The sequence below is a fragment of the Venturia canescens genome, chromosome 9 (genome assembly GCF_019457755.1).
Source record: "Venturia canescens isolate UGA chromosome 9, ASM1945775v1, whole genome shotgun sequence".
NCBI classification, from domain to species: Eukaryota; Metazoa; Arthropoda; class Insecta; order Hymenoptera; family Ichneumonidae; genus Venturia; species Venturia canescens.
In genome coordinates this window covers 17,227,806-17,240,116 of record NC_057429.1, presented here as the reverse complement: position 1 = coordinate 17,240,116, position 12,311 = coordinate 17,227,806, and the positions used below count along the sequence as shown (strand labels likewise).

The window sequence follows — 12,311 nt, the reverse complement described above, 5'->3', positions numbered from 1 at the left end:
TGAGCAAGAACGAAGAAGAGCACCGGGACCACGGAATAAGAAGACGAGAGAGTCAGATAAAGAAGAAAGGAAAGAGTGTGTACGCGGAGCGCGGCGCGTTCTGGTGAGACATCTGCGATGGCCGCGTATACTTGAAAGAAAAAAACGAAACAAAAGGATATAAAAATCTACGAGAAAAAAGAAACACGCGCACACATGCGCACACACACGTGTAGAAAGAGGGGAATAAAAATCGCTACCGGTGCAACCGCATCAGCGAGACGCGCAGCAACAGATTCATGCGTTCGCTTTTGCCGAGCGCGGTGAAACCCGAAGAAATAAGGGAAGCCGGGGCGAGAGATAAGCGACGAGAGAGAGAGAGAGAGAGAGAGGAAGGGAGAGGAGAGAATATAGAGTCCGAAAGGACCGAGGAGAGCATCTCCGGGAGTCCTGATGGGGTCCCTTCCTTTAACGTCACCTCGCGAGAATTTCTATTCTCTGCGTTCCTTTTTCCTCTGCTCGTCGCGCCGCTTTTCTCTGTGCTCTTTCATCCTCGTTTCGTCAACCTCATAATCAGCCACACTCGCTTTTCCTCAAACGCGAGATAAAACAGCTGGGAAGAGACAAGCGGTTAAAAGTTCTCCCGACAACTGTCCGCAAACGGAGCCCATTCGTTGAGCCAGAAATCGACGATTGCCTCTGCGTTACGAATATCCGTTGGCGTAACCATGCGATCAACCTCTCACATTGGCCGAAGATGAAAATTCTCGGTTAAATCTAACGAAATTTGCGATGCTGGAATAATTAATCTGTAAATTAAATTATAAAAACTAGCACCGAGCACGACGTTGTGACCATTTCTCACGATCCTTCCGCCAATATTTTTGCTCCGTCCGTTTGGTGGCAACAATATTATTCGTCCCGATAGAAATTCGCGAGTGTGAATCGGAGGATGCGTCAACGAGAGGAGAAGATGCTGGGCAAGAACGCGTAGGACACCTTATCACCGCGGAGTCAAACGAACCGTGAGAGGCTTGACGGGGGCTGATGCGGCCAGAGGCATACGCCATAAACTTCCCGCCGGGAGTAAAATCAGTGGAAATAAAAAATGCAGCAACTGTAAGAGCTGAGATTGAGGCCCGAGTCTCGCGGCGAGAGTGACGAGCGTGAGATTCCCCGCTTTTGAGCTTACCGAAGTGTGCACTACGTCGGGATGCATATACACAGTGAAGAGCTGTCTTTAACAGGCAAATCGGCAAGAAGTATCTTAGAAACGAGACCAGACAGCAACGAGAGCGCCTTTTATATCTGTACGCGTACACCAAGAAATTTTATGTGTATATATAATTATGTATAAAGGCAAATACATATCTACTTCGCAACGTTTCGACACACGCCTATTTTTATTATTCCTTTCATTTTCTCTCTCGGCCCCCTCCCCCTTTGAGCCCGACTCGCCTCCTCCCCTCGTCATTTTTCTCTCGTTGCTCTCACTCCGAAGATGGTGTGCTGAGATATTATTTACTGTGAACACGATTCAATAAAGCATTCTATAAAATCATCGGTTATTAATTTGACGCTGGCGCGCGACGGGGGGTGATTGCTGGCTCACCGCACGGGGTCCTTTTTCTCCTTTCCTCGAGCCTCTCGCCACTCGCTCGAGTATCGTAATCTTTTCTCTTCCTCTCTTTCTTCGTGTCTCTCTCCATCTTTCTTGCTTTCTGGCTCTCCCCTCTCTTGCGGAAACATCACAAGATAGCAGGGAGATACATCGGGCTTGGGATGCGCAAGGAAATTTGAAATTTATGTCATTCGTTGCCTTCTTTCTTTCGGCCTTTTGTCCAATTCGATACTTTCTGGCGCTTTTATGCCGAGCTTTCGTTGTTTTTATGGGAGCGTGCGGGACAACTTGGCGCAAGGACGCACACAAGTTTCTCATTTTTTAAGGTACTTTCAATCAAATTGTTTACATTTTTTCGTTATTCCAGTGCGCATTCGGGAGATTATTTGATTCGAAGAATTTCGTTCGTTCGTTTGTACGCCGTGTAATTATTCGCGATTAGAACGGTCTTTGGGGGCCGATTGGAAAGGTCTTTCGACACTGTTTCTATAGGATTTGATAGAGGTAACGAGGTAACGAAAGATGGACGATCCTCCGAGATCGTTCGCGATCGCTCGCTTCACATTTTCCGAAAAATTTCATCGACTGCAAAGGAATAAATGAAATCACTGGAATCTCAAATTTTGATCGTTCCCCGGCGAGGCGAACGTCGATGTAAAAACAGGTGGACGCGCGTAACGATCGGCTCAAACGTTTTCGTCACAAATCGTTCGGGTATTCGGAGGCGAAGCGTAAAGTTTATTCGCTTCGAGGGTAATTGGAGCTACGCGACATTAAACGCGCGGAGGTTGTTAACTCACACCCTGGCTCGACTCTCGGGAAACGCGGAACTAATTAACGCACGTACGAGCGTCTATTCGTAAGCGAGTCAGCGAGAAAAAGCTATTATTCAATTCAATCGCTCACTCGCGTTATGCGAGCTTCTGTGTGCTATTTGTTTTAACGACTGATAATCCTTATTTATTTATTCATTTATTCAGAAACGAAAAACCGACTCTCGACACAGTTTTTTAGCGTTGCGCGGGGATATTTCATTTGCAGTTGTCGATGCAATAAAATTCCATATTTTCTTCGTTTCAATGCTGTTACTTTGCGCGCGTTAACTCACGAGTTAAACTCATCCACGCGAGATTCCAATTTCCTGATTAATTATCGACAATAATATGGAAAAAATCGTTAAGCCATTCTTCACGACGCTGAAGTTCGCAACGTTGGAGTCTAACGAAAAGACCTAAAATAATTCTCCAATAATTACAGTAATTCTCCAATTTTGTTTAATACCGAATTTGCAATTCGTAGTTTTTCAACTTACAATTATAATTACACCAATACACTTCGTGAAATAACAAATGTCTTTTTCGTCAATTTCGTTGGACTCCAACGTTATTACGCAAACTTCAGCGTCGTCTATTCTTTTCGCATGACCGTATTTTTTGGTCGCGCTGATTGAGGCGCTCGAAATTTCGACTGACTCCTAACCTCGGAGAACTCCTGGTTATATAGGAAAAGCTTTTGCTTCTGTCATTTTTCCAACTTGCATTTATCATATGAATTAGTGAGTATAAATGTGGTGATGATGGAATCTCCGTAAGCTCCCGTAGAAATTCTACGATTTTTCACTGTAACTAGTCAACTTTGTAACTACTTTATGTCGATTTATTTCAAGCCTAACTTGTTAATAAAATTAATAAACATTTACATTGAGCATGTTTTCATCGTAAGAACATAAGAAAATGCTTTAAAAATATGATAAAAGATAAAGATTATACTTCAACTTGACTAGTTAATGATTGACTCGGTACCGGTGACACTTGAAATGCACATAACCTAGGCAACATTTTTATTGTGCGAAAGAAAGTTTACGCATCGGCGGCGTATAATGGCACCGAGAAAAGGGAATGGTCGATTCATGAAAAGAAGCGAAGCTGCTAGACGAATGAAAGCACCGCAATGAGTCACTCTCAGGAATAATTTGATGAAATTTTCGCAATTCCCGAATTTGCGCGAGGTTCAATCAGCTGTTACCAGCAGTCAAACGTAATGACTGACATTCTCTTTCGGCGCGTCAAAAACTAAAGTTTTTTCATGCTTTCTTTCTCAAAATCCCGCTAAGGTAATGTTTTTATTTAAAGAAACGGAATCTGTGATAAATTTTCTTCCGAAGTTCGAACTCCGTACAATTTTTTCACAATTAATATTATTGCAAGTTCTTCCACAAGGTAGAGTGTTAAAGACTCAAAATTGTAAATGAAATAATTCAAAACTTTGCCCCCTAAGACGCCCCGGATCCGCGTGCTTCTCGTTATCAGGGGACCTTAAACTATCGTTCACCGCAAAAAAGTGGACCGTCACCGTACTCTATTGGACGGCCGGACAACTTTAATTCTTTATTAAATGTTCGATAACCCGAGCTGAAATTTCGCCAACCTATTCGCCTGCGCACATTTACTTTACTGTTATTGAAAATCCGTTATTTGTAGAATATTCGGGTTCGTGAAAGAAAGACCTTAAAATTAATCGCACCGTTCATGGGAAACGGCGTCGATTCGATCAATTTGAAATATGAAAACTCGCGCTTCGGCAGAGAATTATCTTCGACGAGAAATCAAAGCGAAAGATGGTCGAAAATGTGTATTGATCGAGAGACCGCGACGCGGGCATATATTCCGAGTTATTCGAAGCGTTTTTATTGAAATATTCGAGTGAAACAGTTGACTGGATCGGCTTGAGGCTGCACTTGCCACGGACCTATGAAAATAGACAATTTTTCAAGTGTTTACGATCGTGCGAGTGGCTCTACAGACGCACGCACTGTGCGATCGCGCTGTGTGCGTTTATAATGATTCGTCACAAGATATTAAACTGGTGCCGAAAGCTTTTACGGAATACGAGTTTGCTGCACGCGATACCGCGACCGTAATCTCTTCTCGAAACGAATCCGAGGCTCGATCACTGCCGTTTTTACCCGGGGATTAAAAAAAAGCGCAAACCTTTGAGCAAAGTGATCGAAACTTCGTGTGGACGGACTCGAGCCAAAACTGGTAACGCGCTTTTCCGCGATTCACGTTTGTCGACGGCAGCGAGACCAGTTTTTCGAGCAATCTTGACTGCCTGCCGCGCGAGTGGACCAGGAGGTTTGATATTATTCATAAAACCGTCGAGCCGATCGCACTTTTACTCCACGAGAATCGTCGAGAGTCGTCGTCCGCGGCAGGAAATACTCGACATTATTTCCGCACGATCTTATCGCTCTCTCTGGGTCGCCTCAATCCCAGCGCCAATAATATATAATGCCAATTATCATTCTGCATTGTCGTCGAAATCCTCGATGACTCTGAATTCTGCAATAAAACAACTTATTCTCGATTTGAGAACGAGAAGAATGCGCGACGAACCAAAGAAACAGTTTTTGTTCCAGTGCAGCGATATATATTTCATGGGAACTAAAACCACGATCGTATCTCGAGACATCGAAACGTGCTCATTTCTCTTGAGGACGACAAAAACCTGGAGGCAGCGCGCGCGTTTTCTCAAAATTTTCACTAACAATGACGAAATATTCGAATAAAAATACACTCGAAATGCATGTCGAAACAGAACAGTGATAAGCGAGACGCGACGTGCACTTGAAAATTTATTTTCTTTCAACTTTGTACGCGAGAGACAACAAAAGTTTGGTTGTGCACACCGTTTTTTTTGTCGCTCAAATTTTCTTCGTTCAAGTGCAAAAAATCTCTTAATTGTTCTATTAAAACTACTCTTGGGGCTTTGAAAAATTGGCTGAAAAACTGTTGAAATTTTTAAAAATGAGAAAATATAATAAAAATTGTTACTTCCATTGCGTTTCTTCGAAACCTCCGATTTTCCGCTCTCTCAAAGGAGGAAAACAGCGCTCGCGTCTTCGCGATGATGTATCTTCGATTCGACATCGCTGGAGAATCTTGAGATTTAACGATCGCTAATTAATCATGATCGACTTCGCCCGCGAGAATTCACTCGTGTCTCATTCTCATCGTGTTTTCCTCAACAGCCGATGAATTATTTATGGCAGTATTGATCAATTCGAAAAACATGGGAAAAGATTTACTGAAAAATACTTTTTGTAATTTCCTTGAGTTATTGAAAAAGAAAAGATAAAAAAAAATCAATGTCCGAGATAAAATGATTGACGTTTCCGAATTATTGCAGCCTCGAACTGTCACTTGGTTCAGAATCATCGAAATCAAATGGAAAATATTTTTTTAAACTTTCACGAAAAATATTTTGTACCCGAAAGCGTTGAAACGGAGAAGAAAATTTTCATCGTGCGTATCATCAATTTCCATCGTAAATAAACAATAAATATTGCAACACCGATCGAGCAGACAATGCGATGAATATTTTCCGAGCGAAATTCCGAGAAACGTTCGCGAGCACGCCGGCCTACCGGGAACAACGTGTGCGTGGCCACGTGGGCCGGGAGGACCGTGTTGTCACGAGTCACGAGCTAAAAGCAACCAGTGAAAAAAAGAATTCCACCTTCAGCACGAAAATTACAAAGCTTTCGATAAAATGAGACACGAATGCGTAACGATGTTTACTGGCGTGACAAACAGCCAAACCTTCAATTATGATAATGAAAAACTTCACTCGCAAAATTCGTTGGAGAACGAATTAAAAATAGTAAGAATTCGAAAAAAAGTCGTTGACGCTCATTCATTCGTCTTGGACAATGAAACTTGTAATTCAATAACGGAGATTTATGTTTTTCGATTCTTCGGATGCTCCAATTAAAACAAAAGAACATTTCATTCATCAAAATCCTTCATCTCTGCGATGGAGGTTCCGCGATACATTTACGAGGAGAGTCATGGGTAGTAAAAAACTTGAGAATAAATGGTACTTTTTGGTCGGACTCACGTTTCAGCGGTTTTGGGTTGCTCTGCTTGCGACGTGACATCCTCTTTTATCTGCCATCACCAAAATACCGGCAACATGCTGGACACGGACTTATCAATTTGAAAAAATATCAAGCTCTAGCTTCTTCACGAAAGGCTCCCGTTTTCCCAGGTCGTGCAGAATATCGAGGGTAACACTCGTTAAAAGTTGGTTTTTCGAAATAATTCAACACGTGACGTAAACTCAATAGATGCGTGAAAATAATAAACTGAAAAAGCTCACAGTAACACGCTCGACAAGTGGAGAATGTTGAAAAATTAAAACAATTTGCCTATCGGCGTGTCGTCATTTTATTCGCCACTTATTTACGTTTTATTATTTATTTGCGAAACAGTATTTAATCATTTCCGGAGTTTTATTTATTTAGAAAACTTTAATTAACGAGATTTCCACGATACTTTCGCTATTCTCAACGAATGCTCAGCGTGAAAAATGCATCAACAATTACAAAGCAACGAAACAGAAGCCGGCTGTCAGAACGCGCACATTTTTTTTTCTTTATCCTTCCACCGATCACGTGACAAAAATAAAAACGAATAAAGAAACACAAAACTCACGTATACACGATGTAAATTGATAGGGAATCCTCTTTTTTTTTTTTATTCTTTTTTTTTTTATTTACTTTTGCGGTCTGTGTTAATATTATAAGATAATTACTCGAACCAGAATCGTCATGATCAACGAGACAGCATGAACGTCGCGCGTAACGTTATTTGCGAACGTTTTGTTCCCGAGTTAAAAAACGAGAGAGAGATAAAGAACACACACGCACACCGCACCGTCTCTCGGCCGCTGTCAGCAGGCAACTAAACAAACGCGATGCTAAACAACCCCCCACTCTGCGCCACGGCGGCGTGACAACGACGCCGGTGACGACAGTAACGTGAGAAAGGGTGCGAGAGGGAGAAATCTTCAAAGTGTGGAGGGAAATAGCTCCGCCCACTCGCAGTTCGCCAACAACGGTGGCTGGATAAGCGCGCTGCGTATTACTCACTGAATTACCGACGGAGGACGCTGTTCATCGAAGAACGTAAAAAATGATTAAACTCTGCCGCCCAAAAGTAACAATAAATTCTTTTTCGACAATCACTTTTATTCACAAAAAGAGATGATGAAAGAAATGACGCGCACGGTGGACGAATTATTGTCTCGTCGTTGCAAGTGTGTTTCACGAACACACGGCGCCGGTATCGCCGCTTGTCACATACACAAGACCGAGCGACCACTCACATTTGAGCTTCCGTAGCGCCAAGCACATAACACTTGTGTTCGAATTACTTGTTTTCGTTACCGGCCGAGTCTATTTTTTTCTCTATCAGAGACGAGTGTTTTTACATTTTTACTTTTACTTCAATCATCCGATTTTCTATATTTTTTTACTCCCATTCGTATTATTTAGAGGCTGTTACATTTTTTGGAATTCAATCTCATTTATTTTCAATTTTGTTTTTTCGAGGTTATATATTTTAATTGATTTTAAAAAACACGTTTTCCGCGTTCTTCATTCGCTAATTTTTTTTTTTGTTGAAAATTATAATAAAACATTTTCTACAGCCGGTAAACGTTTTGCAGTGACATTTATCAACATTACCAATGTACCGATTACACGAATTCACTCTGTGCCCTATTTACCGAACGATGATTGCAAATATTTTTGTTACCGACAGACGGATGGTTCTGAAAGCACATTCACATCTCCACCAGAAACATTTCTACCAAAATTCATTTATACCCAAAAAATCACGTTTCATTATATTTCTACCATGTCCAAATACTACCCCGTAACAACACCACCGAATGTAAAAACTCGCTTTAAAAGATGAATTTAATTTATACCAGAACGTTTCTATTCGTAAATGTATAAACCGCAACAAATGTACCATGAAAATAAATAATTTGAAAAATGTCTACCACATAACATATCGACCAGAAAACATTTCGGCCACATACACTTTTATCATATTACGCAGCCATTCCACTTTCGTTGGTAAAGTAGGTTATTCAGGTTAATAATTTTTATCAAAAAAATAACAAAATATTGACATTAATTAGAAACGTCATATTTATGGGATGACATCAGTTACAATTCCTACATAAGAGAAAATTTATCCCCCGAAATGATTTGTACAAAAAAAATATTTCCATAAAATATCAAAACGTCATCCAGACGTTCATGCCTTTTGATCATTAAAAAAAAAAAAAACAGAATATATACATTTGTAACATCAAAACCATTTTTCACATTTCGCGCAATCCATATTTGTAAAAAAAATTGTTGTCGTGGTTACTCACGTTTACAGGAACGGTCCTTGATCTTCTTCCTACCTTTTTCCTCCACGATTCCCGTGCTCTCCGTCTTCCTCCACGATCCTCTCGCTCTTCCTCTTCCTCTACGATTCTCTTATTCTGCTCCATGGTTCCGATTACGAAGAACTTTCCATTCAACATACTTTTCTTCGTGTTCGTGCACTTATCACTTCACCTTTGACTTGTTATCACTTCACCGCATCGCAGAAAATCATAATCGATTCATTGTCACAAATTAATATTTACACTGGTCTTTTTTTCGAGAACGAGCTTGGGTTTTTATTCACCAAAAATTTAACTCTATGCCGCCGCGAGAGAAAAAACTCGTCATTTAATTGTACGACAGTACGACTGATTGAATACGAAAATTAACGTTAACAAAAAAATGTCCACATTTTCGTGGAGGGCTCTCCTTTGCCCGCTCTCCCCTACGTTACTTTTCTCAGAAAACCGTTTTTTTACGCAAATAGATAAGCCAATGTCTAGTAACAGAAACAATTTTAGCGACAACCTGTACCACCGTTTCGTGGAGAATCGAGCGCGCCCGCGTGGGTGCACACGTGGTCGGTTGCTCGCGTCCTATCGTTAGCATTTGACCAGTAAAAACTATTCGTAATGCTGTACATAGCTGCGGTTATACGCGTTGCGTGCGTTGCTTAGCGTGCAGCGTTTGCAACTCCGACTTATCTGCATGGAATCTTGCCTGCGCGACTTCAAAGTGATACAGAAACTGTATCGAGCTCGGAGCTGTGTCTAACTATCAATATATTGAGTAGATTTACAGACTGTCCGTTTTCGCTTGCCGACAAGCCCATGGCTTTAGGACCGTGCGTTAGGTGCTTTGCTTTGCGTTGCGTTGCTCGGGGTATGCTTGCATCTTAGCTCGCTTGCGAACACGCTCGCGTGCGAGCATACACGCGACTCTCGAAGCTGTGTTACAGGCTTTACTAAATTGTTTCTGTTACTGGCCCTTGCCTCGATATTATTTTCGAATTGCCAAAATTTTGGAATTGTTCATTCACGTGCAAATTTTGTGGCGATAATAAGGTCGAGTGCAAAGACATCCCTATCGGCTTATCCATTTGAATTGCGTCAAAAAAGGAGTCTCAGAAATCAAAGGAAAAAAAATTCTATATTGATAACAAATAAATAATTATTTTTCATTCAATTGGTCGTTTTGTTGTGTTTTCGTGCCTTTTATCGATATACACGATATCCTAAATTTTTTTTCTTTTTTTATATTGAAATTTAAGTGGTCGATCAGTTGCGTGAGTGGAAATGAAATAACTGTTTTCATAAAAATTATTTTATTCATAATTCCATTTAATTTTTTGATCGATTAAAAAAAATTAAATCATAGGATTATTTTAGTTACTAAAGATAAAGAAGGATTCCACGTGTCGTATTTTATGCTCCGGTTTCTCAATTTCTATGGAATCTACAAACGATAGTGCGTATACGAACCGGATGCTCACGCTCTACGCTACGCCAGTCCTCATCCCGCGCCCCCCGGGCCCGGGCGGCGAGCGGCGAGTGAAGCGAAACGAGCTGCGCTCTCGTGTCCGCGCTCGAGCCGCTCCCCTCTCCTGTCTCGTGCTCCGCCCGGCGTTCGTCCGTTCCCCTCTCACTCCCGCTGGCTAGTCGGACGCCTCTATCCCCACTCCTCTCCGCTACAGCGCTACGAAGCGAATTCTCCGGCCATAAGAGTCCAAACGCGACCAAGCGTATACGCTGCGTATGTGAGTGTAACGTAACGTAAACACTCGATGAACGTAAACAAACCGAACGAATTATCCAAAATTCATTCGAAAGTATTCACCGACCGATTGCCATAATTTTATCAATGCACAAAAATGGGCTGTACTTCCGAAAAGCGGAAACTGAATTTTGAGCTGAAATTTTGCATACTGCTTCTTTATAACAATATAAGACTTCCCCTAAAAGGATTTTTGGCGACTAGCAATATTTATTGAGAAATTGAATTTTTAAGTTGCTATTTTAGCCCGAGCAAGTATATCTATATCGCTTATCTCGCTCGGTCGGTATCCTCACTTCGCTATAGGGCTATAGTAGTGCCTAGGCTACATGGATGGCAAACGTTGCGCTCCTTGGCTGAGCTACTCCGGGGATTTTTTCCTTAAAATTCCGTCTCCCCGGCGCTTTTTTTTTATTTTTTTAAATTTGAACAAAGAAAAAAGAAAATTCTTGAAAAGTAAATGGGTGGGTCTCCCCGGCGCGAAGCGCCGGGGAGACGGAATTTTAAGGAAAAAATCCCCGGAGTAGCCCAGCCAAGGAGCGCAACGTTTGCCATCCATGTAGCCTAGGCACTACTATAGCCCTATAGCCAGAGAACATAGATTTACATGGAACAACAGGCCATATGGGCGCATTTGGCTGGGGTCCGCTTAGTACTGACCCCGGTCACCGTGGCGCTGTTCAATATACGTGAGCACGCATACACTGACGCTGGGGTCATAGCGCGCGCTTTCTCACACCCAAGCGTTCAGCCATGCTTGGGGTACTATTGCCCTCTTGCTCGCACCCATAAGTTATGGACCCCACGCTTGGGGTCTCAATGCTGTTAAAACATTTAACATGTTGCAGCCATTTTTTTGCATAAAAAATCAAAAACAATAATTCAACCATTCAACAAAATCAATTGAATTTGTTTAGTTTCGGCTATAATTAAAAAAAAAACTGTCTTTGATGGAAAAAAAAACACGACCAATCTGGATTTGAACTACTATCTCCAACCTTATGAGAGCGACATCGAACCACTATACCATATAAACTTCTGATCCCTAAGCGGCAGAAAATGCTACTGGCTTATCCGGGCCGCTTAATATGTTGAAGTTTTATGAAATAGTAACTGTGGTCGCAAGAGCTATAGTTATCAATATAATTTCCAAATATTCATAAATATCATTAAAAAAAAAATTAGGGCAAAAAAAATTCCTTTCAACATGAGTATATGAACCGGTAATCTCTCGGATGCTATGGCTTCCTTAGCAGCGATATATAAGAGGGGGGCGGTCAACTGACGCTTTGAATGTGTGAAACACATGGATACGTCGCTGCGCGCTCTACAGCCCATGAGTGGAACTACAGTTTCCATGCCAAAAGCTAACATGGGCCCTGTTGTTCCATGTAAATCTATGTTCTCTGCTATAGCGAAGTGAGGATACCGACCGAGCGAGATAAGCGATATAGATATACTTGCTCGGGCTAAAATAGCAACTTAAAAATTCAATTTCTCAATAAATATTGCTAGTCGCCAAAAATCCTTTTAGGGGAAGTCTTATATTGTTATAAAGAAGTAGTATGCAAAATTTCAGCTCAAAATTCGGTTTCCGCTTTTCGGAAGTTTATCCTAATATTTTAATACATTTTTATTATATTTTAATTAACGAATTTTTACATTCAGTCAAGATTTTACGGGGTGATATTTGATCATGATAGAAATGTT

General features: G+C 41.3%; 1 protein-coding gene across 1 annotated transcript in view; it reads right to left on the bottom strand.

The window, feature by feature from the left end:
- ush (Zinc finger protein ush) overlaps window positions 1–7,327 on the bottom strand; it is a 154,991-nt gene extending 147,664 nt beyond the window's left edge. Inside the window, exon 1 of the mRNA XM_043428368.1 lies at window positions 6,500–7,327. Within this exon, the coding sequence (XP_043284303.1) occupies window positions 6,500–6,539 (40 nt within the window). The 5' untranslated portion in view covers window positions 6,540–7,327. The remainder of the gene's footprint in view (window positions 1–6,499) is intronic.
- Window positions 7,328–12,311: the final 4,984 nt, after the last annotated feature.